This window comes from Macrosteles quadrilineatus, unplaced genomic scaffold (genome assembly GCF_028750875.1).
Source record: "Macrosteles quadrilineatus isolate MER2022 unplaced genomic scaffold, UCM_ALF_1.0 Scaffold_6__1_contigs__length_79288215, whole genome shotgun sequence".
Taxonomy (NCBI): Eukaryota; Metazoa; Arthropoda; class Insecta; order Hemiptera; family Cicadellidae; genus Macrosteles; species Macrosteles quadrilineatus.
Window position 1 is genome coordinate 33,858,191 of NW_026542599.1, and position 27,421 is coordinate 33,885,611.

The window sequence follows — 27,421 nt, forward strand, 5'->3', positions numbered from 1 at the left end:
TATTTTAATAAGGCTCCAAAGTTATATTTAAAACAGTTTGTGATACACAGGGAAAAACGTAAAGCCTGATATGATGTTTTTTATACAAAACAGTCATTCACTGGGGGGTGGTCATTCACTGGTGCACTCACCCTACTTCAAATTGGTACAGCTGTCGAGAGCTGTCAACTAGTAACCATAACTTAATTCAATGAATGAATAATAGTTACAGCGGAAAGCTGAGAGAAGCTAATACACATCAGAAGTAACAGTTACCTCGGAAAGTGTTTCAAGAGCTTTCTGCGCATGCGTAGACTGAGTTGCCCGTGGGTACAGAACGTCGAGTGTCAGTAGTGTTGTTGATTCTGAGATTCTGATTCTGTTTTTCCGATTCGACAAGGACCACTAAAAAACTCAACTCAACCCTCTCGATCGACGATCACTCGGGCGCGGGCGGCACAATTTTTATTTCAGCTGCAGTTATTTTAATAACAATAAAATGAGAGCATTCTATTGGCTGAGGGAACACCATTAGCGCAATGAAACGATACGAAGCAATCGGCCTTGGTGGTCCAGTGGTTAGCGTGCTGGGCCATGATTCTTATGGTACCAGGTTCGAAACTCATCGGGGGCACAAACTTTTTGTCTAAGATTTTTGCATTATCAGCAAGTTTGGTTAGTTTTGTTAGGTTATAACAGTTAAATTTTATAATTAAAACATTATAAAATTGAATTTGAGCTATTTATAGTTTTATTTTATGAACAGAACTATTTTTTCGATTAGTAAACCTTCATTCAATTTTTTCATTATCAGCAAGTTTGGTTAGTTTGGTTAGGTTATGACAGTTTAATTTTATAATTAAAAAATATAAAATTTAATTTGAGGCATTTATAGTTTTATCTTATGAACAGAAATAGGTTTTCTATTAGTAAACCTTCAATCAATTTTGTCATTATCAGCAAGTTTGGTTGGTTAAGTTAGGTTATGACAGTTTAATTAAAAAAATAATTATATATTTTTTTTAGTTTTAGGCCTATAATAATTTTTTTTAAATTTCTAATTTTTAAACTCTCATTTTGTCCGTATTAAAAAACTGCAGCTGAAATAAAAATCGTGCGCACGGGCGGGACTCGATCCTCGATCTCAACCTCAGTCCTCAACCCCCGCCCCGGCGCCCCGACCATTTTTTTATGCTTCCTCCTGACGTTTACGTTTTAGTTTTTATTAATTTTATTAAAATAACAATAATTTAACATTTCTGAGGGAAGGTAGGTAACTTAAAGCAAAAGCACAGCGGGTGACAGAATCCTACGTAATTAGAAGGTAAAATAATTTACACCTTTTTAAATTTTGAATTCCACAAGTTAACCTTTCTTACTTAGGCTAGCCTATTTATTTATTATTATGACGGCAAACACAATTTTTAGGCTGCACTTTAGTTTACGTCCTACACTCATTCGAAAGAAAAATATCGATATATATATAGATTATTCGATAATAGATTATATTTCATTCGTTAGTTAGGTTAGGTTAACCTAACCAGAACTAACGTAACCAAACTTGATATAGGCCTATCAAATGAAGTACCGTAATCGATATATCTATTGATTACTAATAACTGTCTAGCATATCCCTACAAACTAATAATGTGTATGCCCCCTCACTTTCCCTTCTTTTATACAATTCCGAACACGGCTTACGACTCTTCAGAATTTGATTAGCCAAACTATCAGTAACTTATAGTCCTCGCCACCCTAACTTGAGGCAGGCCAAGGCCGTGCGCCGTATATCTAGTGCGGGCTTGGGCTGCCTCAAGTTAGGGTGGCGATGACTAATCAGTATCATCATCCAAATCGTTATGTAGGCCTAACAATAAAGCAGCTGCCAATCTTCTACATTAACTTATCTCCTGTGAACTCAAAACTCTGCACAACACACCACAACGATGCATAATCCTACACAGTCTTGGAAACCAATCGAAAGGAATGCGGCAGCAGTCTACCAACAACTAGGCCGCTGGGTATCTAAGTTATTACATATAAGCCTTTGTTTGTTATTTCTTATCTCTCTCATTCTATTGTTGTCTTACTGTGCAACTTTTTTTTTCAGAGATCAAGAATGTCTGCCATTGGGAAATTTCTAACGTATATCGTATTAGCTACAATTTTGGGGTTTATAGCTTTGGACATCAATGAACATGGCAGTTTTTCAGGCAAGTTTGATTTGTACACATTTGGTATGAGTGGACCCCAAACAATTTCAAAACTTGACTTTATTTTAACTTTTCATCACATCAGGTTGCACATAATTTATGTGGTCTAGCAGTTAACACATTCGCTGCGGCACGTCAAATGGCGGGCGTATCCCCAGTGCGGCGCAGCCCTCAGCGTCGAACAAGCCCGATTGCCGCATGTAAGTTAATTGGCTTTCCAATTTTGGTCTGACGAATTGCAAATGACGTGCGGTGATGTCCTGCTTTACAACGAGAGTCGACATAGCTCGCTAAACACCCACAGATAGCAGCACTGCTTGGAACGTAGCCTGTCCCATTGGAATTGTATTGCCAAATGGAGGAAAAAAGACGGGACAAAAAGTAGATTTTTGAGATTGCCAGACGGAGATTTTACGGGGAAATTTACTACCAACCTAGGAAACAATTTACAAATTTACAAAGTTTAGTCTAAGAAACAAACATTTAAATACATAAAAAAGTCCAAACACAACTAAACACAAGCGCAAACGAACATAAAGGCAAGCGCGAACTTAAAAATCTGCAAAAAATCGGAGCGCGCCCGAACTAAGGAGCGGCGGCAAAAACAGATTTCTATTGTATTTACAGACCACGCTCAGCAAGTAGTAAGGTTCTCCGTCAAACACTAGACTCATACTGGCTGCTTTTGTTTAACAAGGTTGGATGGCTCGGACCTGGGACATGCGCAGGACGCTACGCGTGTCCCGAATCCGAGCCACCCACAGCGAATGTGTTAAGTGAGTTGGTGGCCAGTCGGTAAAACCACAGACTTAGGACTATAAATTTACATAATAACAATAAAATACATAATGACACATGCATAATAATTTATAAAATACATTAGGTATCTACCAAACTTATTTTAAGTTAATAGGCTTAACTTGTACTAGTTGATGCAACCTTTAAATTAATAAGATTATATTCTTATCCTAGCATCAATAGTTTTACGCCAACACTGAATATCTAAAGTTTTTGTATTGTATGCTATTTACAATGATAAAATATTTCGGGATTGTATGTTATTATTTACAACGCTAAAATCATTAACAAAATCTGTACCTACTAAAAGCAACACCCAACACTTTGGGAAATATTTTTATTTACAATAACAAAAATCAAAACAAGGTAGTTTTCATTACAGTATAAATAACAACCACAGTATAAAGCTCAACGATTAAATTCTTACTAGTTGCCAATGTTTCCGCAACGGTTGACTTCGAGCATGAGGTTGATCATTAAGTATTTTCAAGCCCCACGCAAAAAATTACAACCTGTAACTTAATTATCGACAACGTTTCTGTCAGAACAATTAATTTTTACAAACGGCGTTCAGCGGATCTGTTGCAACAAAACTGAAAATCTTTATTTTAATAACAGGGAGTTTGCTACAACAGGCTAGTCTGACAACAGTTAACGCACGGCAACCCAATTATTCATCCTGTTATGTTATAAGTATAACTTACATCTCTAGCTTAATGTACAGTATAGTAGTTTACGCAACGATTGCGTTAAGTTAGTCTTTAAAACACGAGTAAGGCTCGTGCCTTAAAAACTTCTACGAGTGTCGTAAAGACTATTAACGCGAGTTGCGTAGGCTACACTACTTTACCTACGACCGTTTTTTAATTACTAACAATCTAGTTTTTAATTACTAACAATCTGGTTTTTAATTACTAACAATCGCTACTCATAACTTCTGAGAGAGGTTATGTTTTCTGAAGATATGTTATTCATTGTGACCCTTGGTTGGAATATGTAATTGATAAAATGGAAGAATTACCTTATCCAACCACAGTTGTAACTTTTATTCTTGTAACTTGTATTCCAACTGTGGTTGGATAAGGTAATTCTTCCATTTTATCAGTTATGTTTTCGTTTATTGTCATTGCCACTGAAAGTTTGATGCAACGAATTATTGTATAATCAGCTGATTTCATGTAATTACGTGTTTGTAAAACTTCGTTAAATAATACGTTACTTTTTTCTGGGAATAGTTTCTGCTAGTAGCATTCTTACCATAAATGCTGTATCAGGTACAATTACGGAAATATTGTATATTTGTTTGGACAACTGGATAATATGGTGAAACAATTAGTTGCTGGTATGTAGTTTCATACTTTTGTTTAGATTTTGGTGGCAAAAGATTAGCACAAAAAGTTTGTGCTCTCATTTCCATCTCGTCAACTTTACGTTCACTAACTAACTGACATTTTTAAATCAGATAAATCTAACTTCCTTTCACTTCCACCAACTTAGGGTAAGAATATGCGAGTATCAACAGGAACAAGTCGGATCAACAATTAAAATTGTCAACTGATCAGCTGATAAGTTGACGTTCGAAGCATTACAATTTTACTTCTTTTCTCTGAATCCTTGAACCTCTTTGGTCCGTTACCCGTGTTGTTATGAGAAAAACTATGCTGTTATGAAAGTAAACAGATGTTAAGTGAAACTTTATAATTCTAAGAACTGAACTGAAATGGCTACTTTAAAAAACGGTCGTAGGTAAATATTTTAAGCACATTACATTTTTTGTTTTGAAATATTTGAACTCCCTTAAGTAGGCCTATATAAAACCAATCCCTTCCAAACATCCATCCTCAATGTTGGTCTTTAATAACATTACTAGCTGTTGTACCCGTGCTTCGCAATGGGAAGGACACTGAAGCGAAAAAATTTGATCTTGAATTCTGTTGTATAAAATAGTTACACATTCCCCTTTTGTTTCAGGAACATAACTCAATTGAAACTCTTAGTTTGACAAATATCTTTCTTTAAGGCTATGCTAACTTATAGGACTACCTAGTACGAATTATATGAGGCGGTGATGCATTTATGGAAATAATGTACCCATACGATTCAATTTTCAAATGATAAGCTTTCCTAAACATTTATTTCGTTCATAAACGTACCTATAAAGTAAATAAGGAAAGATAATCGCACAACATAAAGCACTGTAGTAAAGCAAAAAAACTGTTTATATTGATTTCACTTATAATTGATACGTTTTACCGTAGCTAATATAATGAGCTTTTTTCAAAGTTCAATCTTTACCTGCAGATCAGAGTGTAGGCCTATATATTACAATAATAAGAAAAAATAAACTAATAGAAAACTTGTATTACCTTTTGATAGAAAGCCTACCACTATTATTGTTAATCAGGGCACAAATTTCACCAATTTAAATATAATTCAACAACAAATACATAACAGTAATTATTTTAACTCGTTCCATAGTTCAAAACGTGTATGTATTTGCATTAAATTACATCATTATTTAAAACATCAAGTAAAGAAACATAGTTACGTTACAGATTTTAGAATGTGAAAAAAACTCCATTTTAGCTAATTTCTTCTTTTTTTTGACATTGTATTAACTTAAGCGTACAATATAATATATTTTGACAGGTCTATTTCGAGGAATGACAATTTAGCAGTAAAATGTAATTAATGTTGAAATACTTTAATGGTAATGTTTTATAAATAATGCCCTCAATTTTTGAAAAAAAAATTAGTTTGGAATCTCCACCCAATGACTAATTTTTGACTGCTTTAACTCAGTTATTTTAATTTTAACAGCTTCCAAGACCCATAGATTCCTGAAAGATTCGGGGGCACTTCATTTTGGAGAAGTTGCTTGGAAGACTTTTAGAACCTACTCCCAGCAAGGCTACAGGTAAAATATAAGATGACATTTAGTATTTCAAATTTTGTTTGAATGAACGAATCCTAATCTAGTTATCCTATGTCTTAAGGCCCGTTGTCCAAAAACGCGTCTGTTGCGTCTGACGCTGAGTAATAGACGCTAGCGATGGACGCTCAGGGACTGCTAAGCATTGATTTCAATGGACCCGTTGTCCAAGGGAGCGTCTCTAGCGTCTGACGCTTGAGACGCTGAGCGTCTGACGCGGGGCACTGCTCCGGGAGCAGACGGGATCGCTGACGGCCAGCGTCTATTGCGTCTATCGCATTGTTGTTTCTGTGTTCTCCCGTATACTCCATAATATACAGTATCTTAATGTAATGGCTATAGTCAAAGAAATATAGAATATGACCTAAAAAGATTGCAAGATAATGTTTTAGGGTTTTATTTTGTAGTGTTGAGTCTGCTGATTGGTATAGGCCTACTAAAGGTTGCCAAAAATCGGTCCATGAGAAACCCCCTAAAATCATTATAAAAAATGGTGGCTTTTCCCAACATTGGAAAAATAATAAAAAAATGATTCCACATGCATCTTTTATGCACATTTTCGAGATATTGACTTAAGATCACCACCAGTATTTATTGGGTGGTTAGTACTTCATTTCGATAGGAAACACGTTTATGGCCACCATCTTGGACCCGCCATATTGGATATACATATTGTTTTTATGTAATGATAGTTTTGTGACACATAATTTACAAAACTAGATTTTCATGCTAATTTCAATGCGGGAATCCGTTTTTATTTATTTTTCGTTTTAAAGAAATTCAAACGAAAACTCTTCCCCATACATTTCTTATAGACGTTTCGTACTTTTATCATTTTTTTAAATATCTCCAGTTCTTATTAACGCTTGCAGTTCGTTTCAACCTTAAAATATTCAGTAATGTAAGGGCTTCCATTTGAGTTATTGATAATTGAAATCAGACGAGTTAGAGACCCGCTACGAATAAAAACACAAAATTAAATCAAAATTAAATTAAAGTTATAGTCTAAAATAATTCACCAAAGTATTGACTTTTATTTTAGCTATGGATTACATATTGGGAGTTTTTTAGAATAGGAGATATCTGTATTTAAGTAAAGACAAATTTCAAAATAATAATAAATTAGTGTTAAATTAAATTATTACAACTTAAACTTTAAAGGATTTAACGGAACTTAAACTGTTGCCATTAAAAGTAAAAAAATCAATTAATCCACTCTTGTCTGCATCAAAGTGGTTTTTGATAGGTATTCTAAAATATCCTTCCTCACTTCTCTTTTTGAAAACACTGTGGGTACACAATCGAGGTTCACTAAAGGTCCAGAATTTCCTCGTTTTCTATCTCTTCGATGAATAGGATCTTCAACACTTGGCTCTTAACGCTAATAGTGAGAGCAAAATAAATTTTAACACAGTCAGCAACCAACTGTTGAACTGAATAGACGCGTTCTTGGACAACGGGCCTCCAAGCGATCGACGCTCAGCGATCATCGCTCGGCGATCATCGCTCTGCGTCAGACGCAACAGACGCGCCTTGGACAACGCAGCTTTAAGGCACAAACAGAAAATTTACACAGAAAATTTATAAATACCGTAGGTATATCATATATCAAACAAGCAAAAAGAAAAAAGTATTAAAGTAAATTTGTTGATGCTGTTTATGAAATCCTCCATCTCTGATTGGTATTAGAGACTCAGTAAATATTGATGCGCCAATCAACACTCGGACCTGAGTTAACGATTCACCTTTTGCCCCCCTACCTTTACGTTTCTGAACAACGATAATCACTTAACACGTTCGCTACCAACGCCACATATTTGCGACGCTGTGGTCCTTGCCATGGCCCCAGGTATACACTTTAATATTACACATAGACCAGGTGTCACTTGGTTAACAGTACACACAGACCGAAAATCAGTTTTGCCAACTATCATATGACGTCACTAATCATCATTATCCACAGACCAAGTGACGCACATATGCGACAGACATCCCTGTTGACCAATGCAGAGAATTCAGGGCCTTCAAATAGACCGTTACGAAGATATATAAGCTTTTTAATAACAGACACCGACGCAAATATGCAACGTCAGTCTAATTTAATGTGACTAGCTGTCACATATATGCGACGGCAGTCTATGGTAAGAAACCGTCCTCCGCATATGTGCGTCACTGATCGATGAATGAAAAATGTAGTAATGCGGTAGCGAACGTGTTAAGCCAAAAACATAGAAGCCGTTCAGGAATGGTCTCATTCATTAATCAGTAGTTGGCTTTGTACTTGAGTATTATACCGACCACACGACAATTTTAATTATAACCTAACCTAAGGGTGGTTAGGTTAGGTTAGGAAGATTTTGTTATTTAAACTAATTAATACCCTATTTGGCATTTGGAAATGGATTTATCCGTGTGGTCGGTATAATATGTAGGATATGTACCTTTGGCTTTAATCTCAAAAAGGTTTAAATATTTTTACAATCATTTGCAAGGTAAGAAAGCAAAAATCTATAAAGACGTGTTTGTTACCTAACAGATGGTGCCAGAGCAATGTTCCTGTGTATGCAGCCAAGGCTCGTGACACCACCGCACCTTTTCTACATGCAGGGTTTGCGTGGCTTAGCTTCGTAGTACAACTGTTACTGGTCAACGTCACGCTCATATATGAATTCATTTTGTCCAAGAAACCTCTGGTGGAACAATGGGTAAGCTTTGTTAATTATAATAAATAGTGTCAGCGATTATTGCCACATTGATTCAATTTTATGGTTTATAAACTGTACGGAATACAATGATGTCACAAAAAATATTAGTAATCCTGCAGTAGAGTCTCGATCACTGACCTAAACCGGCTGCGGCAAGGTTATCCAAGCAAAAAGGTTGGGTCACGGAAAATGAAAACGAAAAGGATGTGTTGACGATTGTGCCACGAGGGTTGGACATGTTGACAATTGTGTCGTAATCGCAGTAGATGTTCATGATGATGGACCAGAAAGGTCAGATAACCGAAGATCTGTGTGTTACAGAGGTTAAATTTGTCATAGGCCTAATTACCATAAAAAAAATACTCTTTCATTGAATTAATCGGTTGTTCTACTAGCCTACCCTGAATTGTACCCACTGACACTTTGTATCAGTTCATTTTCTGTTTCATTCCTTCAAGTTTTTTGGACTGTATTTTTAATTTTTCGTCCAATGTAGGAGTGTTTTTTGGCAAATTGCATTGTGTAATGGACCGGAAGCTGAAGCCTGTAGCTATTCTGGTGTTAGCAGAGGAAGTTTTGATTTCTGGGGAAGTCCAAGTTACGCAATACAAGACAACTGAGATAGAAGGCTTAACCGTCAAAAGCTTCCCTGCAGTTGTCACAAGGGACAATGTTGGAGAGTGCAAGGAGTAAGGGGCCATACACATATTATGTAACACACTTTTTTGTAATTTTAAACCCCTTCCCTCCCATATGTAACGCTTAAACAAACCCCCCCCCCCTTGCATTACGTAACTTGATCTTAGTAGACTTTAATAACAGGTTTAGCATAATTTTACTGGTGGAATATGGATTGAAATAAATCATTAAACTTATAATAACTTTTGTTTGATAACCTATTTATAATCAAAACAAAATTGATTCAAACAAACAAGATTGTTATCCTACTAATAATAATAAAACAACAAAATAAATCATCCCAATTAAAACACAACTAATTTAATTTAAAACTAACAAAAAAGGTACTAACTAGCTGCATTAACTAGCATTAAAGCTTACTAGCTGGCCCGACAGACGTCCTGTCCTAATGTGGTTTTATGTCAAATGCTTATTCATTTTCAATATCCTTGTTGAAGTTCGTTCGCTACGCTCTCTCACCTTTTGGTTGCAAATTAGCTGTTGTCATAAATAAAAAAAAAATAATCGTGCTGCACCCTGTTGGTAAACTTATTAACTTTTTAATGCTATTAAACATCACAGAATCAAATTGCTTAGTTGAACCAGCTGTTAAGATTCTTTAATTCCATTTAAATATGAGTACTCATAAGGTTAACGTGGGAAACTCCAGAGCCACTGGGGCGGAGCCCTTTTGACGGATCTGCACCAAACTTCACACAAACCATCCTTGAATAATGCTTAATAACGCCTGAAAGTTTCATTACAATCTGTCGAGCGGTTTCGGAGTCCATAAAGGACAAACAAACAAACATACATTGGATTTTATATATATAGATAACATAACATAAAATTTAAGTAACAACTACGTAAATGACAAACAGCTGTTTAACAAATTTTGCCACAGAAAATATATTTATGAGATTATAAAATGTAAAATTTCCAAGAGAACTTCCTTTTAAGCTAAAGTTTAAAAGAATAATATGGATATAAACATCAATTTGATTATTTTTGTATTTCTAAAGCTAATTGTGTGCGTTACGTAACGTTGAGCCTACCCCCCCCCCCCCCACATATAACACAGCGTAATGCTATGTCATACCCCATCCCCTCCAAAACAAAAGTGTGTTACCGTTACGTAATATGTGTATGGCTCGTAAGACCGCTCTTTTACAATACCAAATTAAATTAACTGTTTCATTGGTAGAATGGTACCTTATCTGACCTAATCGCCTCTTTTTAAGGCCAGTTTACCTGGGATACCACATATAGACACTCCTAAAATGACTATTACAACAGTTTATTGGCCTGGTGAATACTTAACTTTAACTTCATTAGGAATTAAGCATTATCAGAATTTGGTTTGCATTATCTAATTATCATTATCTAAAAGGACCCAACAATATCAATCTTTTGACAACTGAGCTCAGGATTAGTGACTTCTAATTAACTGATAAGTGATAAGATTTCAGTTGAATCACTTTATAATTGAACTGTTCAACATATACGTACTTTCTCAATAAACTATTAAAAAATTGCCTTGTTGATTTCAATTTTCACAAAAGTCAAGTTTTATCAATAGATAAGTAAATGTGGAAGATTCCGAGCTCACTCATGAAACACAGGATACTAAACTTAATTGTCGTTAACAGAGTTGAGAATCTTATTTTAAGAGTCCTAATAGACATTAGTTCACATAAGCCTTCTTTACTAACAAACTCTTTCATGCGTAACTTTTCAAGTTTGAACTGTAAGTCAACCGTCTTTTTTTTTTTAATTTTTTTTATGAAACCTATCAATAATGAGTTTGACTTTTTGTCCTAAAGATTGTTTTACATTGTGTAACTTCGATAATTGAAACACCAAGGAATATTCAAAGACATCTAACTTGTTTAAAATCTGAATTAGATAAGTTAGTAAACAACTTCTTGATCAGCATTGTACGTGTTATTAAATTTACGGAAAGTAAATAAAAGAAACGTCTTATAACACTTATAACATATATTTACGCTTATACTGTTATTCACAAGATGGTAAATATACAAAAAAGATGGTAAGTGGTGATCGATTTCGATTGGACACTCCAATCATCATCAGACCCAATAGGCGAATGACAAGAATCTTGAATGGCGTCCCTACTTATACCCTATTGGCTACCGGAAGCACCGGCCAATACATTTTTATAAGTACAACTGGAATCAAAATGTACTTGTTCATTAATCAACTTATTTCTATTTTTACATTTTTCCTTATAAATATACAATGCTTCCCAAGCATTCATTACATATCCTTTCTTACAATTCTTTAAAATATCTAGACTATCCTCAATTTTTCCAAGTGAGTGGCCATTTTGTAACAGGTGTTGTGCGACATTTGATCTTTCCGGTTTGTTGTTCCTCCACGCAGATATGTGGTTTTTGAAGCGGTTAACGAAGTTCACAGTCTGTCCAATGTAGAAGCTATCACAATCGTTACAATTGATTTTATAGTTGCCCGAAGCGTCGAATTTGTTACAATCTTCTATTTTTGGATGCAGTATTTTACTCATGGTGTTCTGAGTCCTGTAGGCTATTGAAACTCTGTTTTTCTTGAATCTGTTAGCATTCCTTTGTGTTGTAGTCCCCGTGTAGCTAAATGTGATATATCTGGTGTTTTCCTCTTTTATCTCTTCTAATGTTCTGCTGTGTAGTGTATTCTGCCTATCAATTTTCCTCCTCGTTTTCCTTGCGATGTCCTCTATCGTCTTGCTTCGAAATCCATTAACTTGAGCGATCTTTTTAATAGTGTCCAGTTCTTTCTTCCTATTTCTTTTTTGTATATTTACCATCTTGTGAATAACAGTATAAGCGTAAATATATGTTTTAAGTGTTATAAGACGTTTATTTTATTTATTTTCCACAAGTTAGTAATAAAGCTTGGCATTAAAGTAATAACGAAAAGTGACAAAATTACATTTACTGAGTTATATGGCATTCAGTATTACTCTTTCTTTAATCCAAACCCACTCGGTCCTTTAATGCTATTTTGAGCATATTGATTTTGCTTAACCCAAGTAAATACATTAATAATAGACCAAAAATTATCCAAAATAATTTTGTTGACTAGGCTATTTCAATCTAAAAACTGGCAGAGTGAATACAGCTCCAGTATAGTCCTATGCCTGCTCTACATGTAAAATCACTGACATTCCAGATAGAGATTCTATCGAGGCATTATCTAGGCTATATGTCTGAAAAACCACCTAAGTTTGTTTGTTTGTTGTTGTTGTTTGTAAGTATGTTTTCCCAACTTGTATACCTTATTTCAAACGTTTGAACTTATTCACCAAGGACATACTAAATGTCTGGACCACAGGATGTTTTTATGCTTATTCGTAAAAGTCTTTTTTAAACTTTATTTGTAAGAATTCAAGTGTGATGAGTGGGTTTAATGATAGCTAGAAGTTGTGATGTAGACTAATTTTGTTTGAAGTGAACTGTGATGTGGACATGGCCGCAGCTACACATTTTTCTAGGGGGTTTAAGTTTTAAATTTGCCGCCCTGTCACCACACAACTGATTTTTTTCTAAATGCCAATGGCATTTTACTGTGAGCCTTAACACTAGGAACACAATTTTTTTTAAGAAAATGGGCCAAGGGTTTAATGATACTTTTATGTTATATTATTAAAAATGTAGCTTTAGAAATTGGTATATTATTATGTAATTCTTAAACTTGTAAGCACCAGTAAAATTTATATAAGAACTAATAAAACAAATTATTTAATATTTGGTTATTAAATTACCGTGAACATACAGCTCTCAATACATAAAGTACTTCAATAGCAATAAGTTTGAAAAATTAATTCAATTTGATTTTTTCTTGATTTTTAGCAGCAAATGACTTGATTATGTCAGAAATGAAATTGTTGTCGCTCTTACATGTTTAATTGAGATGATACTTGCTGATAATATCTGAGTCTTTGATTGTCTTGTCTATTGATCAGTGGCTGATCCAGCCAGGAGTCGCAGGGAGAAAAGAAATGCAAAATTGTGAACACCTCCCGCTAATACGGGGACATGAATTACGTCACACGTAATCGCAGAAAAATCGCCAACGTCTTTTGCCATCACAGGGAAATTGTTATCATCACCCGGAATCCTAGAAAAATCGTTAACATCTCCTGCTATCACGGGGACATGATTATCGTCACCCGCCATCGTAGAAAAAACGTCAACGACTTTTGCCATCACGAGAACATAGTTATCATCAACCGTAAATAACGTTAACATCTCCCGTTATCACGGAGACATCGTTATCGTTACTGATAAGAGTGACGAATCACTCATTTTCTGTATAAAACAATTTGTTGTTTTAAAAAATGTGTTTTTATAAAAAACGCTGCAGAACTAGGCCGTGGCCTAGGAGTAGAAAGTCAACCGATATCGCCACTAAAAACAAAATTCGTCATAACCCACGACCACGGAAACATTATTAAATTTTAACCTTAGAATCAAAAGCAATTTATGAAAAAAAAAATATAGGTGTCAATAAGGACTGGAGCGTAGAATATAGTCACTTATGACTAAACAAAATAGTAGTCAACTAGTAGGAACAACCTGAAATGCTGTAAAATTTAAGAGTTTAAGAGTTATTACAATTTTTGTATCCCCCTCCCATAAACCCATTAATTACTTACCGCCAATTACTTATTAGGCTCATTGTAATTGGTTTTCTCTTTTAAAAGTAGTTGGATGTTCAATTTGAATGTCAGGCTATTCACTAGGATAGTCACTTATGACTAAACAAAATAGTAGTCAACTAGTAGGAACAACCTGAAATGCTGTAAAATTTAAGAGTTTAAGAGTTATTACAATTTTTGTATCCCCCTCCCATAAACCCATTAATTACTTACCGCCAATTACTTATTAGGCTCATTGTAATTGGTTTTCTCTTTTAAAAGTAGTTGGATGTTCAATTTGAATGTCAGGCTATTTAATAAATAAATTAACAAACTTACCACAATCCAACAGTTTTTCCAAAGGGCTCAATGTTACTGAACTTGTCACTCTTATGTTCCATCTGATAAACACAATATGACAAGAGTAGTAGTTGAATAAAAATAAGTATCCATGGCAATTACTTGAACAGTCTATTAAGTCAAGTTTTTAAAATCCAATCATGGATTTTCTGTCTGAACTGATAATTTGCACAGCCATAAACACTAAAGCTTTTTTTAGATTTTATGCATGTGAGGTCATACCATTACTTCTTGATTGTGCATTGGTCTTGTATTTATTTGCTTAGAAACTTTTTGAGCTGGGTTTTGGTGTTAAATTTGAAGCTTTTTGAACCAAACTTTAGAAATTGTGAGGAAGCAGAGTTTGAATTTTGATCAATTATCCAGGATGCTATACTTGATCGAATGTACTGTCAAATGGCAATAAAAAAAGGAAATTCAAAATTTGCCTACTTCGATGTTTGATCCTTAAAGAACACTGCCAGTTCAAGTATTCTTATGGCACACGTTCACTTAAAATGGATGCTACAGGAGCCACTGCTTGAATGCAATCACCAGCTTCTCATGACTGGACCCTAACTTCAAACGAGGCAGGTATAGTCTTATCTTCTGTTGTAATGAGTTGACAGGTTGGCATTCAGTCTTTGGTAAAATGTCCTGAATTTTGTATGGCACGCGCTTTGTTATACGGGGTAGTTCTGAGGATCGAGAGGTCGAGTTAGTGGTTTTAATTTAACACGTTCCACTGTACTATAATCCTATGTTTGTGTTTTGTCAGGGTCAGTGAGCTGGTCTAGTGGTTAGATACGGGACTTTAGTCCTCAAGGTCCTGGGTTAGAATCCCACCAATCACTAATGGATCTTATCTAAGTAATAGTGGTGTGAACTTCTAAGCCGAGCCTGCAGTAATGTGAAAAACTATTCCAGAGGCTATCTAGTTAAAAAAAATGCTATGTTGACAGATAAACCAGTACGCCCCGGGCCTGATGGAGTCTGCATCTTATTGGTTCTGGCGAGGATTGGCGATCTTCGGCGACATTTTCATCTTGGTGTTCGAGTTTGTGCTGACATACCTGTCATTAGCAGTAACATGGCTGATGGAAAATGTGTTTGTGTACGTAACAAATAAAAGAATGCATGTCATATCCTTTCAATAAAAACAATTTTAAGTTGCATGTTTTTTAAGCTCAATAAGGTATTTATTTATTTATTAGTTTTCATGTTATCTTATGGTTCAATAGAAGGGGTATGGACCACTTAAAATCTGTTGTTAATTCTTTTGTACAAAATGCCAATGGCGTGGGCACTAAAAATAAACGGCATCAGCTAACTGACACATACCTACTCCTACTAGCGGTCACTAAATTTGAACATGCAATTACTTTTGAGAGGAAATCTTTAAAATAATTATTCTGGGTAACTGGGGTAGCTGAAACAAAGAACCGAAAAATAAGTGACAGCAAGTAACCGATGTAGTCAGTAACCAGGGCCACCCCGAGGGTAATAGACGTCCAGGGTGAGATTTTAATCTATTGTGTATTTTATGAATAAAACCAAGGTTATAGATTGTTCCCTTTTTAAATAGTCATTGTTATGGATTTTATGTTAATGATTTTCCTGTAAAATATTCGTTCACCAATAACGTTGTTAGCCTAGATAAATATCTAGTAAATAGTAATAAATATTTCACATTCCACGGTGCCTGAGGCTGGTCCTGTCTGTAACTGTGCTTTTTAATACTTTTTTTATGGTGAAAATCACAAAATTGCAATTAAACTTATTGTTTTTTGGTTCAGGGTTATATTTTTAGAGCCTTTTTTGTGTAAATAAGATTTTTTGCAAATTATATTAAGGATTTCATGGAAAAATCACCATTAAAATAAAAGTTTCAACAAAATGAAGAAAAAAAAACCAAGCCAAATTTGATGATGCGTGTTGGATATGATAGTTGACAAAACTGGTTTTAATTTTGCTGCATCACTGGCCTGTGGTATGCGTGTACTGTTAACCAAGTAACACCCAGTCTATTTGTGTAATCTTAAAATGTATACCTCGGGCCGTTGCAATTCAGTAGCGAACGTGTCAAGTGCAATATTTCAGAAAAGAAATTTGAAGTCAGGTGTGGGTTATACACCCTTTTATTGGGGAGCATTTCTTACTGTTAAATACCATTTACTAGCCGTTGAATGGTTAAACCGTTAGACCTATTGTAAATTTTACCAACCTAAATCAGTTCATAGCAAAAGTGAAAATGAAATAATCAGCAAGAAATCTAACTAACGGAAAATGACCAAGTAACTTTATGAAGTCTTATAACATATAAAGAACAATTGCAGCTGCTTTGAATAGGTTGAATGAGTTAAGACCGTTGATAAGTCAGTAAGCAAGTTTTATCTTTATTTTTGACCTGGAAGCAAACTTTGAGCAAGAAATATGAAGATAAGAGGTGTCATTGGGGAGTAAACTGGTCTACTGGTAGACCGAAGGACCTGGGTTAAAATCCTGCCAATCACCAATTGATTTTTATCAAATGCCGCAACCCTTTAGGTCTAGCATGAAGTGTAAAACACTTCCGTACTAAAGCCTACATCCTAGGATGTGAAGGGGACATTAAACAATTTTGTTTGGTGTTACAGTGGCTCACTCTCGCCAGAAAACTTACAGAAATACACAATGGATGCCCTCAACGCAACATCACGATTTGCAGCTGAAACACTCTACTGGCTCACGGCACCGTCATAGAGATAACACTACGACCAAGAGTAACACAAGGACCAAGTCAATTAAAACTATCTATACAGGGGTTCATACATTTGAGATTAACAATGCGTGTCAAATAAGTTTTTACCCCTTTTGTTAATTAAGGTTGTAAAGTAATAGGAAATATTGCCATTGCATACAAGGTTACAACACGTTTTCAAACAATTTAAAATTAAATATAAACTTTTGCAGTTGATTCTTTATAATCCGATACTTATGGTTTTGGGAGGGTGTCGGTAAACCCTTAATAGTACCCAAAAAATACCAAAATCAACCATTAAACTAAGTAAAATTTACTTTTGACATCTAATGTTCTATTCTACTTTTAGGAAAGATCAATTCACTACTTACTATTCAGTTGAATCAGTTTGGGCATTTTTTTACAAATATTAATGTTTATTTAATAGATAGCACAATTTTGATTCATACTTAAGTTTATATACCCCAGTCCACACCACACATCAATCATAACTGTACAGACATTGGTTGATTTTATTTCTCAATAATTTATCCCAGCATGGTGTGTCTGATTAATGAGTGCCAAGACTGCCAACCATGTAATTGTTTTCTAATTTTAAGAAATATATAACTAACTTATTTATTAGTGTTTCCATCTCAAAATATCTTAAAATTAAGTGTTTTAATGTTTCATTAGTGTTGCCATCATAGAAATGTCTAGGATTTAATGTTTAAGATTATTATTGTTGAGAAATGTTTATAATTACATGGTAAACTGAATAAAATCAATGTGTATCTCTATGCTTGTGTAGATTAGGCTCAGTCGCTACTGATATGTGCTTATAATTGTGTCATAAAAATGTGTCATCGTCAGGCAAATCTGTGATTTTAATTGGTCTGTCAAAGATACAAAACGGCATGGAATATTTGAGTTTCACAATTATCAGGGTGGACCAAAACCTAAATGTCAAATGTTTTAATCATAATGTTTATTTTACAGACTAGACCAAAAAACGTGTATTTACGTGACAGACTGTTATTATTTCCAAAACTATTTTCAGATTGTAGGACTGGAACATGCTCCAGCAATACGGCAAAACCCCAACTAACCAAAATAAAGGAATTGAGCTAGTTTTCAATAACCTATTTCTTCAGTTAATTTCGGTTCAAAGAATTTTGCAATATACATTTTTTGCCTTTTCTAATTACTTCTTAAAACCAACAACTTCATAGACAATATCGGTCAAAACTTTGATATTTGATTCCATTATAGTTATGAAAATTATACCAAAAATACATACCAACCAGACAACTCCTGTTGTCTAGTTAATTTTCCAGTTGATTTAAAATGTAATTTATGGTTTCAATTTAAAAAAGGGTGTGGTTGAGAGTGGTTTTACTGTAATTTAAAAATTGTGAATAATGAAAATATTTAGTTAACATTTATTTCTCCAAGATATACTTTCCTCAAGGAGAATTACGTACTTTCTCACAATTGTCTCTGCAATACGCATTTGAATAAAAGTATAAAATGTATCAAACATTCCTTTGAACTTTTTTATTCCAAAGTGTATAACTTACCGATGCATTTATTCATGTGATTTTCTTATTCAATTTCCTAAGCATAATTTCAATTTCTTTCATCAAATAACTGTAAGCTGTTTGTTTTATTAATTTACTGTAGTTTTCAATATTCTTATTACATTGAATTTGTTAAAACTTGTTGGTACTGGGATGTTAAGTGTCTATTTATTATTGTTTTAAATTAATTATGTTACAGTTATTTTTTTTAGCCAGTATCTCTACACTCGTTATTTTTTGTTTTCACATAATTTATTATTTTACTTTCTCGTTTATTAACTGTTTAGTCTCTCATTTGTCATAATTTATTTCTTTAGTACTACCCATTATATTACTAACTAATTAACTTTTATTTAGTTTGGTAAAAACCTCTATGTCCTGTATGTTTATAAACTTGCTAATAATTTAATAGTGTGTTGTGAAAATGAACCATCGGCTGTGAGTTAAAAATGTTGCATCCTAATCTATGGATTCATTTTTACTTTTTTTAACTAACTATGTATTGTTAAACTTCAAACAATTACAAATTATGAAATGAATTGAAACAGTTTTTTTCTTCACTCTGTATACCTCATTTTATCAAAATCCCATAGTTTTTACACAAGTTATCATGCTAATAGACATACTTATATATGAATTTGAACGGAAGCCGTTTTTGTAATCTGGGACATCAAAATGAAAAAGAAAATTGGTCCCGGGTCCAGGTCCATCCAGTATCCACCTATGGAAATAGCTTATTCCCTGTGGGAAATTCGCAAAATGATCTGATTTTGATGGAACTCTGTACAAACAAGTAAACCTTTGTTTATTTGAGAAAGTTTGCAGACTGTCAGGGGAATCAGACTGTGGGAAAAGGGTTTTATAGAGGATTTATGGTGTAGAAATTGACCCTCGAATCACATAATTTCACAAGTCATTTTTTACAGGTAATGAAAACTGAAATATAACAGCTGATTATGAACAAACCTTAAAAAGGCTTTTAATTATTGACTCGAGGACATTGAGATGCTATCCTCACAACTTGAGTTAGCACGTGATCGTAAACGGTTGCAGGGCCGTCCGAAGGGGCGGGAAACCGGGGCACGGGCGCCACGCTGTGGCTATTTGTAGTAACCTAAACATTAACATTATGCGAATGCAACTACTACTGGAGGGGAGGGGCGCCGGGACCACGTTTGCCCTGGGCACCGCCAACCCTAGGGACGGCCCTACACCGTTGATTTTATTTGGTTGGAAAGCCGAGCAACACTCGGTCCTCCTGGTACTTTTTTTAAAATAGGGAATAAATCTGAGATGTTTTAGGAAATATTAAGTGAAAATCCAATGAGGTTGGAAATTTGCTTGGTAAGCAGATTTGCTGCGGCGACGTATTTCTTACTGTGAAAGTTGATGTAACACGATGAAAGTTTATGATAGATTGGCCTCTCAGCTTGTCTTGGCTAAATCTTTTACATTCTACAGAAACCATTAATTTACATTAGCACCCTCTTTCAGAGGCTTAATATTAAACCTTAATTTTTCTTCTAAAACTAGCAACAACTTTAAAATGAAAATGAAATTTCTGTCTAGTTATATCAAGGAAAAGCTAGTAGGAGCCCTGATTTTTTTCAAATGTTGCCAGCCAGACTAAACATACAAGGATGGAAATAAGACATACACATTTTTATTTATTACCCTCTTAGTATTTTCCACAAAATCATTCTGGAGTGGATGCATCAGCTGGAATGTTGTTGAGTTCCGAGTCCCAGTAATAGCTTGGAGGTCCTTTAGTGAAGCAGTACCTCATATTGAGAGGAGCTCCTTCGTCAACGTAATACATCATGTAGAACAGACACATCTCGTCATCATTGTTTCCCCTAGGAAATTCATTATAACAACTAAAATAACTACTAATTAATTTAATAATATTTGGGCAAGGCTTTTGAAACTGTAATGGATGTTAGTAATTTATTGTACATACAACTCCCATTATACTGAATCCAAGTCATGAAGGTAATAGAATTAATTTAAAATGCAGCACTAGTTTAATTTATCTTTAAACAGTTAGTTGATTACTGTAAAAAACTTACCCAGCAGTCGTAATGTTGTTCCTGTTACTGCGGTATGAGCATCTTGCTGCCTAGAATTAAAGAAAGCTAAAATAAAATCTTGTTATTAATAGTTGAAGAGTTAAAAATATTTAAACTATCCTAACAAAAATATCTTAACAATTTGCTCAAATATTTATCTCTTAATTCTTACCAAGTTAAACTGTAAGCTGTTTTACCTGGATCGTAATGTCAAGTTATCTGTTATCTTACATTGTAATATTCGTACAGAGCAATCGTTCACTGTACAACTCTTGGTCTAGGTCACTTGACTGATACAGAACCCCCAGAAACATTTTAAGGAGTCACACCTACTCAGGAAATGATTTTAAACAGTTAAACAGTGCAAGGACTGGGTGTGTGAAGGAGCAATTAGTGGCCGGTGCCCAAAGATAACATGAGTATCGTATTTGTCGCCGCGACCCAGAAACGCTCCCAGACACATTTGTTTTTCTATCACAGCTAGTTGTGTGTTGCGAGTTGCCTTGTGTGACTGTCCTCGTTAGTTAGTTTCAAGTTTATTCTAGGTTTACTGTGGCCTAAGATTTACTTCTGGCATAATTATTTTTATTTTAAACTATTTTTTAGGGTAATCTTCTTAGGGGGAATCTTTGGGAGTCTCTTTCTAGATCGCCAACTTGAATGTATATATGGTTTAGGGGTGTAAGGTAATCCAGTTGATACTACAGCTAGTCCACTTTGTGACTAGGCTACTATTGCTTGTTGTCTGTAGAATCACTACAGCCATAATTATTCTAAATTTTATTACACAATCTTTATTAGGCTAGAGCCACACTAGGGGAGTAGGTCACCTAGACTTTTTTATACGCGACCTGGTTGCAGGTGGCCACACTTGAGCGACATAGCTGTTTGGATTACTATTTAATGAATGAGGAGGACCTGTTGCTATTTGTTGTATACCTAATAAAGGAAGAACAAATTCACATTTGGAGTGCAGCGCTATTTTCCCAACATTACAAAATTGCTCAGGGATGATGTAATTGCAAATTGTTTGAAGAAGTTTTGAATGTTCATTTCCATGTTTGGTGATCTCCTGACAGAAGACATCTTTGTGATTTCTATTGCACCAGAAGATATTTAATCCTTTCGGATTAGACAAAGTTTTCATAGCGGCATATGCCATCCTACTTTGTTGACGAAAATATCTGTACAGCAAACCTTTCAACTACACAGCACCACTGTCAAACCCAAACTGAACGATATTACGTCACAAACTGTCCACGCCATTGTTGTACAGTAGAACCTTGATACCAAGACGAGAGTCCAAGACCAAGACCAAGACGAGTTTTTTATCCTGTGAGAATAGGGATTATAAAATAAGACTTGTTATCAAGGTTGACTTCTTATCGAGGTTTGCAATAACATGTGATTATGGGTAAAATAATTTCAAGGGTATTTGAAAATGACCCTTGTTATCAAGGGTGACTTGTTATCTAGGTTCCACTGTATTTGTTTTGTGATTGGTAATGTAAAATGAATGAGGTACTCATAATGGAATTTTCAAATAACCATTAAGATACGATGCATATGTCAACTTGTGACGGTCAGGCAGTTATTGACCATATTTTTTTAGTGTTATTATGGATAACAGCCCAGAATTGGGTATTGCCGTTAATATTGGCAATCGTGACGCAACTCCGCTAGCCAGCATTGTCTTGCAATTTATTTGGGGTTTTGTTGAGTGTCACAAAGTATTGAGTACATCGATTGCTACATCACGTTCAGTTGATTGGATCGTGGCATGGAATGCATGGCCTAATTGTTTTGCTGATTGTTTTGTATTCTGTGTGACGTGTAGGACCGCCGAACCTGGGGGTAGTCAGTCAGAGTAGAGCTTGAGGTGTCGGTGAACCGCGGTTATGCGCTATCTTTCCCTCCCCCGCGGGTGTCCGTGGGAGTGGGCATGTCCGCTTCTAAATCACTTTTGCATAGGCTATATTTTCAATTGATAGTATTTACATTCATTGTTTTTTTTTCATTGTAAATAATTTTCTTCATTTAACATAATAAATTAAGTTTTGAATTCTACTCGGCATTCGATCTTTGAATTACCCTTCCCGTACGTGATTGTTACAAACTCAACCAAAATTATAATAATTGTGTCAAGAATCAGTAAAATGTACGAGTATTATGTAACAATTTACAAACACATATATAGTACAGGGAGCAGCAAAATGATCTGACGGTTTTATTTACCGCCCTGTCAACCAAGTGAGTGGTGGAGGGTGGTGGGAATTTTTTTTTTGTCCTAGGACGCTAGGCACGAGCCTGGGATTGTTTTTCACATTACTTCAGGCTAGACCTAGGGGTTGCAGCACTATCACTTAGATAAAATCCATTGGTGACTTGGTGGGGATCAAACCCGTGACCTCAGGGACTGAAGTCCCGCGCTCTAACCACTACGCCAGCTCGCTCCCCAAGGGGTGGTGGGAATAAAGGTGTTCCAAAGCCTATGTGCGGACATTTTTAATAGCCATGGAGCTGTGGACAGCTGAGTACCATGTATTTGTAGTGGAAGTGTTCTTTAAAAGTGGCAATTCCTCTGTTGCTGTTCAGCAGCAGTTCTTAAGACGTTTCTATGTGGGCCCAAGGGGAAAAGTTCCACCTCGAAACACCATTTTGCTGTGGGTGGGTAACTTCAGAGCTACTAGTTCAGCATTGAAAAAAGTCAACAGGCTCTCCTATTTTATCAAGGTCAGCCCGGATGCCAGAGGAAGTCGAGAGAGTGAGAGAAGCTGTGAAAGCTAGTCCTCAGCGGTCTGTACGTAAATAAGCTGCAGCTCTGCACATGTCTGGCCGCTCGGTAGAAGTGTATTACGATATGACCTGAACTTTCATTCATAAATGGCAATCGTGTAACAGTTGGAGCCCAGCGGTTATGCAAAGCGCATCTCATTTTCAGAAAAAGTTATTGATTTACTTACACGTGACAAAATTGTTAATTTGAGCGATAATCTCACTTTCAACCACACCACACAGTCTTCTTCACTCTCTTGACCTTCTCTGCCATCCAGGATGATCTTGGATGGCCTGTTGATTTTAGTTTTAACGCTGAACTAGTAGCTCTAAAGTTACCCACTCACAGCAAAATGGTGTATCAAGTTGGGACTATTCTTCTTTGACCCACATTGAAATGGCTGCTGAACAGCTACTTGCCACTTTTAAAAACACTTCCACTACAAATACATGGTGCTCAGCCATCCACAGCTCCATGGCTAGGCCTACTAAAAATTTCCGCATGTTGGCTTTGGAACACCCCTATTCCCACCACCCTCCGCCACTCACACGCTCGACAGGGTGGCAAAGAAAACAGTCAAATAATTTTGCTGCTCCTTGTATAATGTAATGTCACCACATAATGTTGTAAAGTATGGTCTAACTCACCACAGTATCCCCATTAGACACAGAAACATTGTTGTTTACAGGATAGAACATGTGAGGCTTTTGTGGATCTTTCTTGCCAATCAATGTCCAGTGGTGTTTTCCTTTATCATCTGTTTTCACCAAATATCCTCTCACTACAGTTCCTACATGAACAAAAAATACATAAAAAATTAATTCATTATTACTACGGTAGATCCCCTTAACCGACCTCACATTACCCGATAATTGGATTTTCCGCCTTCGCTCCTTTTGAGTTTAATCCAACCTAGGTCCAATCCCGTTAGGGTCAGTTAAGATGGTGTCTACTAAATCACACCTGTAAAGTATGATAGTACGACAAAACATTTCCCATGGTTATCAATAAAAAAAGTTTAGCATCTATAGAATCGTATCCCGCCTTAAAGTTCTAGAACCCAAAACATTGTGAAAACTAGTGGTTACTAATCCTATAAGAAAAAGGTTGTAATAATTCTTCAAATAGGCCTACTATAAAATTAGCATCACCAAAAATTATTTTCAAACAAAGAAATTACAAAGCATCTTAGTTAAAACAATCCTTTATACATTTGTCATGCTTATGGATCAGCTGAGGACAGTTTTATACTCCTTTTATATTGCAGAGTTCATTTTGATGCTACTATTTAGCTTATACGTCATGCTAATAGATAATAGATTAAATATAATTAAGATAAAAAGATAAAATGGGAAGAATCACGAGATACCAGGATTGAGACCTCTAGCCAGGATTGTTTATTTAATGCCCAATGGTCAGGAACAGCTGGATCCAGTTTCAGACCATCAAAAAGCTACTGACTTTTCTCAGGATGGAACCGGCAACCTTTTGGTTTTAAGGCGAGCACTATAACCACTCTGCAATTGAATGAGAAGTTTATTTGAAGTATCCTAATTTGATGACTGTATAATACGAATTATTGCTTTAAAAAAAGTGAACCCTAAATAATCACATCAATATTCAACAAATTTACCAACATTTTTTATTTATTTATTTTCTCTCAACGACTACACCATTTTAAATGGATGTTCACTTTCAATGCAAACATTACAGTATTACTACAAATGTACCAAGTCTGTGTGTGTGCACGCGGAAGGCAAACGGATGAAACGTCTTATTCTCCTTGATCTCACAGGCGGACTCCCACCTTTCAGTGGAGTGGGGATGGATCTCCCCGCCTGCTCCCATAGCAAACTGACCTGCCAGCTTCCTCATCCTGTAAGACAACTCTACAAATCATCAAATATCCTTTTTTTTCTTGGAATGCATTTCAGTGATCCATGCTATTTAAGAAATTATAGACCATATTTTCGATCACAATTTGCACTGTAGAACAGAATCTTTTCACAGCGTTTCAGGATATGGAATTAGTATCCCGTCCTTCAGGAGAAAGCATTTAAAATAAACTTTCTTTAATACTTTACTTTCTTATTAACATAGCTACCTTTAAACAATTGCATAATGTAATCCTTGATTGCTATAGTGGCAATTTTGGTTCTTAGGTCAAACCAGGCTTTTAAGGAGTCAATATCAATCACTTGTTTCAGTTATATATCGAATCATCATGTATCAAACTTATTACCATGGGTACGGGGTTAATCCCCTTTCTTACAATACCAATAGTTACCAGTGGTGCAGAAATTTGGAATATAACAGAGAGGGAATGGAGTGGGTTCATGCGGGGAAATGAAGTTTGTAAGAGGTATTAAAGGGAAAACAAGATTGGATAGAATTAGAAATGAAGCGTTGATAAGAGGAATAGTTGAAGAAAGTTTGAGAGAACGAGTAGAGAAATCGAGATTGAGATGGTTTGGCCAATTAAGAAGGAAAATGATAGAATCCCCAGAAAAATGAGTGAGCTTCGCATGAACGGAAGAAGACCAAGAGGAAGACCTAAACTATGGTGGATTGACGAGGTGAGACGAGATGTGGAAGCAGGAGGAGTGCAGTGGCAGTATGTGGAGGAAGAGGAATTGGGAGGGGACAGAAAAAGAAAGAGTGGCCTATAGTAAACACCCAGACCAGGAGACAGCCGGAACGGGAGAGGATATTTATGTATGTATCAATCACTTTGTATGACAAAAGTTGGATGAAAACGAATACACAAGAAACTAATGGATAAATCGATACATAATAAAGTGAAAAAACTATTATTTAAAAGACAAAAGAGCATTGACACAAGCAACCAGACTGAAGTGAAAGTATAGACTCTAGCTAGAGACCACAGATTGGATTATGGGGTTTTAAAAACAATTTAAAAAAACATCCATCCAAAAACCACACAACCTTTTTAGAGGTTATGCATATTTTATTTTAATTACTTGTGCTAGTACAGTTTGAATCTATAGTGTACCCTGTAATTTTATTAGGAAATAAATTTGGAACACTTTTATTAATAATTAAAAAACAAGAATAAATTTGCAATAATTTATGTAAATAACATTATTACAAAATACATTGTCTTTAAAACATAACTTTAATGCATTTTTCTTTTCATGTAATACTGAAACAATTTCAAAAGTTTGGCCTTTTGTTAAAACTTACAGATTGCTTTGCTTTATCAAAGTTAATTTCCTATATTATGTTTTTATAAGTAATTCCAGCATGCTATTTTCTTATTACTTACGGTTGTTGGGTGACATGGAGAACCAACCCTGAGTGCTCACTGCTATCAACTGTTAAACAACACATGTACAGGTAAAGCAACTTTATATCTGTACTACATACACTGTCATTTTTGTACGTGTTTTTAAAATACTTGATATGCTTTTAAAACTTAATATCTAGATAGACAACTCTGTATTAATTAATTAATTACTTATATTGTGTGTGCCTTTTGTCAGTGAAACTGTTAAGCAATTTCCCTCCTGAATCCATTCTGGAGCCCTTGTATTGGATCTTTGGCCAGTTAATGAATGAAAGTATTTTGGTACTTTTTGGCACCGAAATTATTTCAGGTTAAACGGACGAACCTCTACAAGCTGTAATTTTTATTATGCAACTTTAAAATGTACATACCACTTGAATGGTTGTTGCTAGAGTAGTGAAGTTGAAGAACGAGATATTGAATAGATGAATTGCCTCCCACTTTGAATCCCACCTCAGGAGGGAGCTGCAATGTTGTTGCATTGCGGGCCCAGGCATACAGGAACTGAAGCAAATACATTCCTTACAAACTGAAGAGTTTGGCAGTGTGATTTTTATAATCCATGATTTGAGCCCCTGAGCGCTTGCACTACAATATATTATGCACTTACAAAATTTCTGCCAGTCAGCTAAAAAAAATAGTTAACTATTGTACGTTACTTTTCAGAAA

At 35.3% G+C, this 27,421-nt stretch overlaps 2 protein-coding genes across 2 annotated transcripts in view; both read left to right on the forward strand.

Moving 5' to 3' along the window:
* The window catches only part of LOC128996423 (coiled-coil domain-containing protein 124), a 463,618-nt gene that overhangs the window by 93,504 nt on the left and 342,693 nt on the right, over positions 1 to 27,421 (forward strand). The gene's annotated exons all lie outside the window — the stretch shown is intronic.
* On the forward strand, positions 1,162 to 19,145 carry LOC128996425 (transmembrane protein 214-A-like). Its single transcript, XM_054421751.1, has 6 exons — positions 1,162 to 1,303; positions 2,090 to 2,192; positions 5,811 to 5,907; positions 8,459 to 8,627; positions 15,264 to 15,415; positions 16,938 to 19,145. The coding sequence occupies exons 2-6, from the start codon at positions 2,099 to 2,101 to the stop codon at positions 17,041 to 17,043; spliced, it is 618 nt and encodes a 205-aa protein (XP_054277726.1). The 5' UTR covers positions 1,162 to 1,303; positions 2,090 to 2,098; the 3' UTR covers positions 17,044 to 19,145.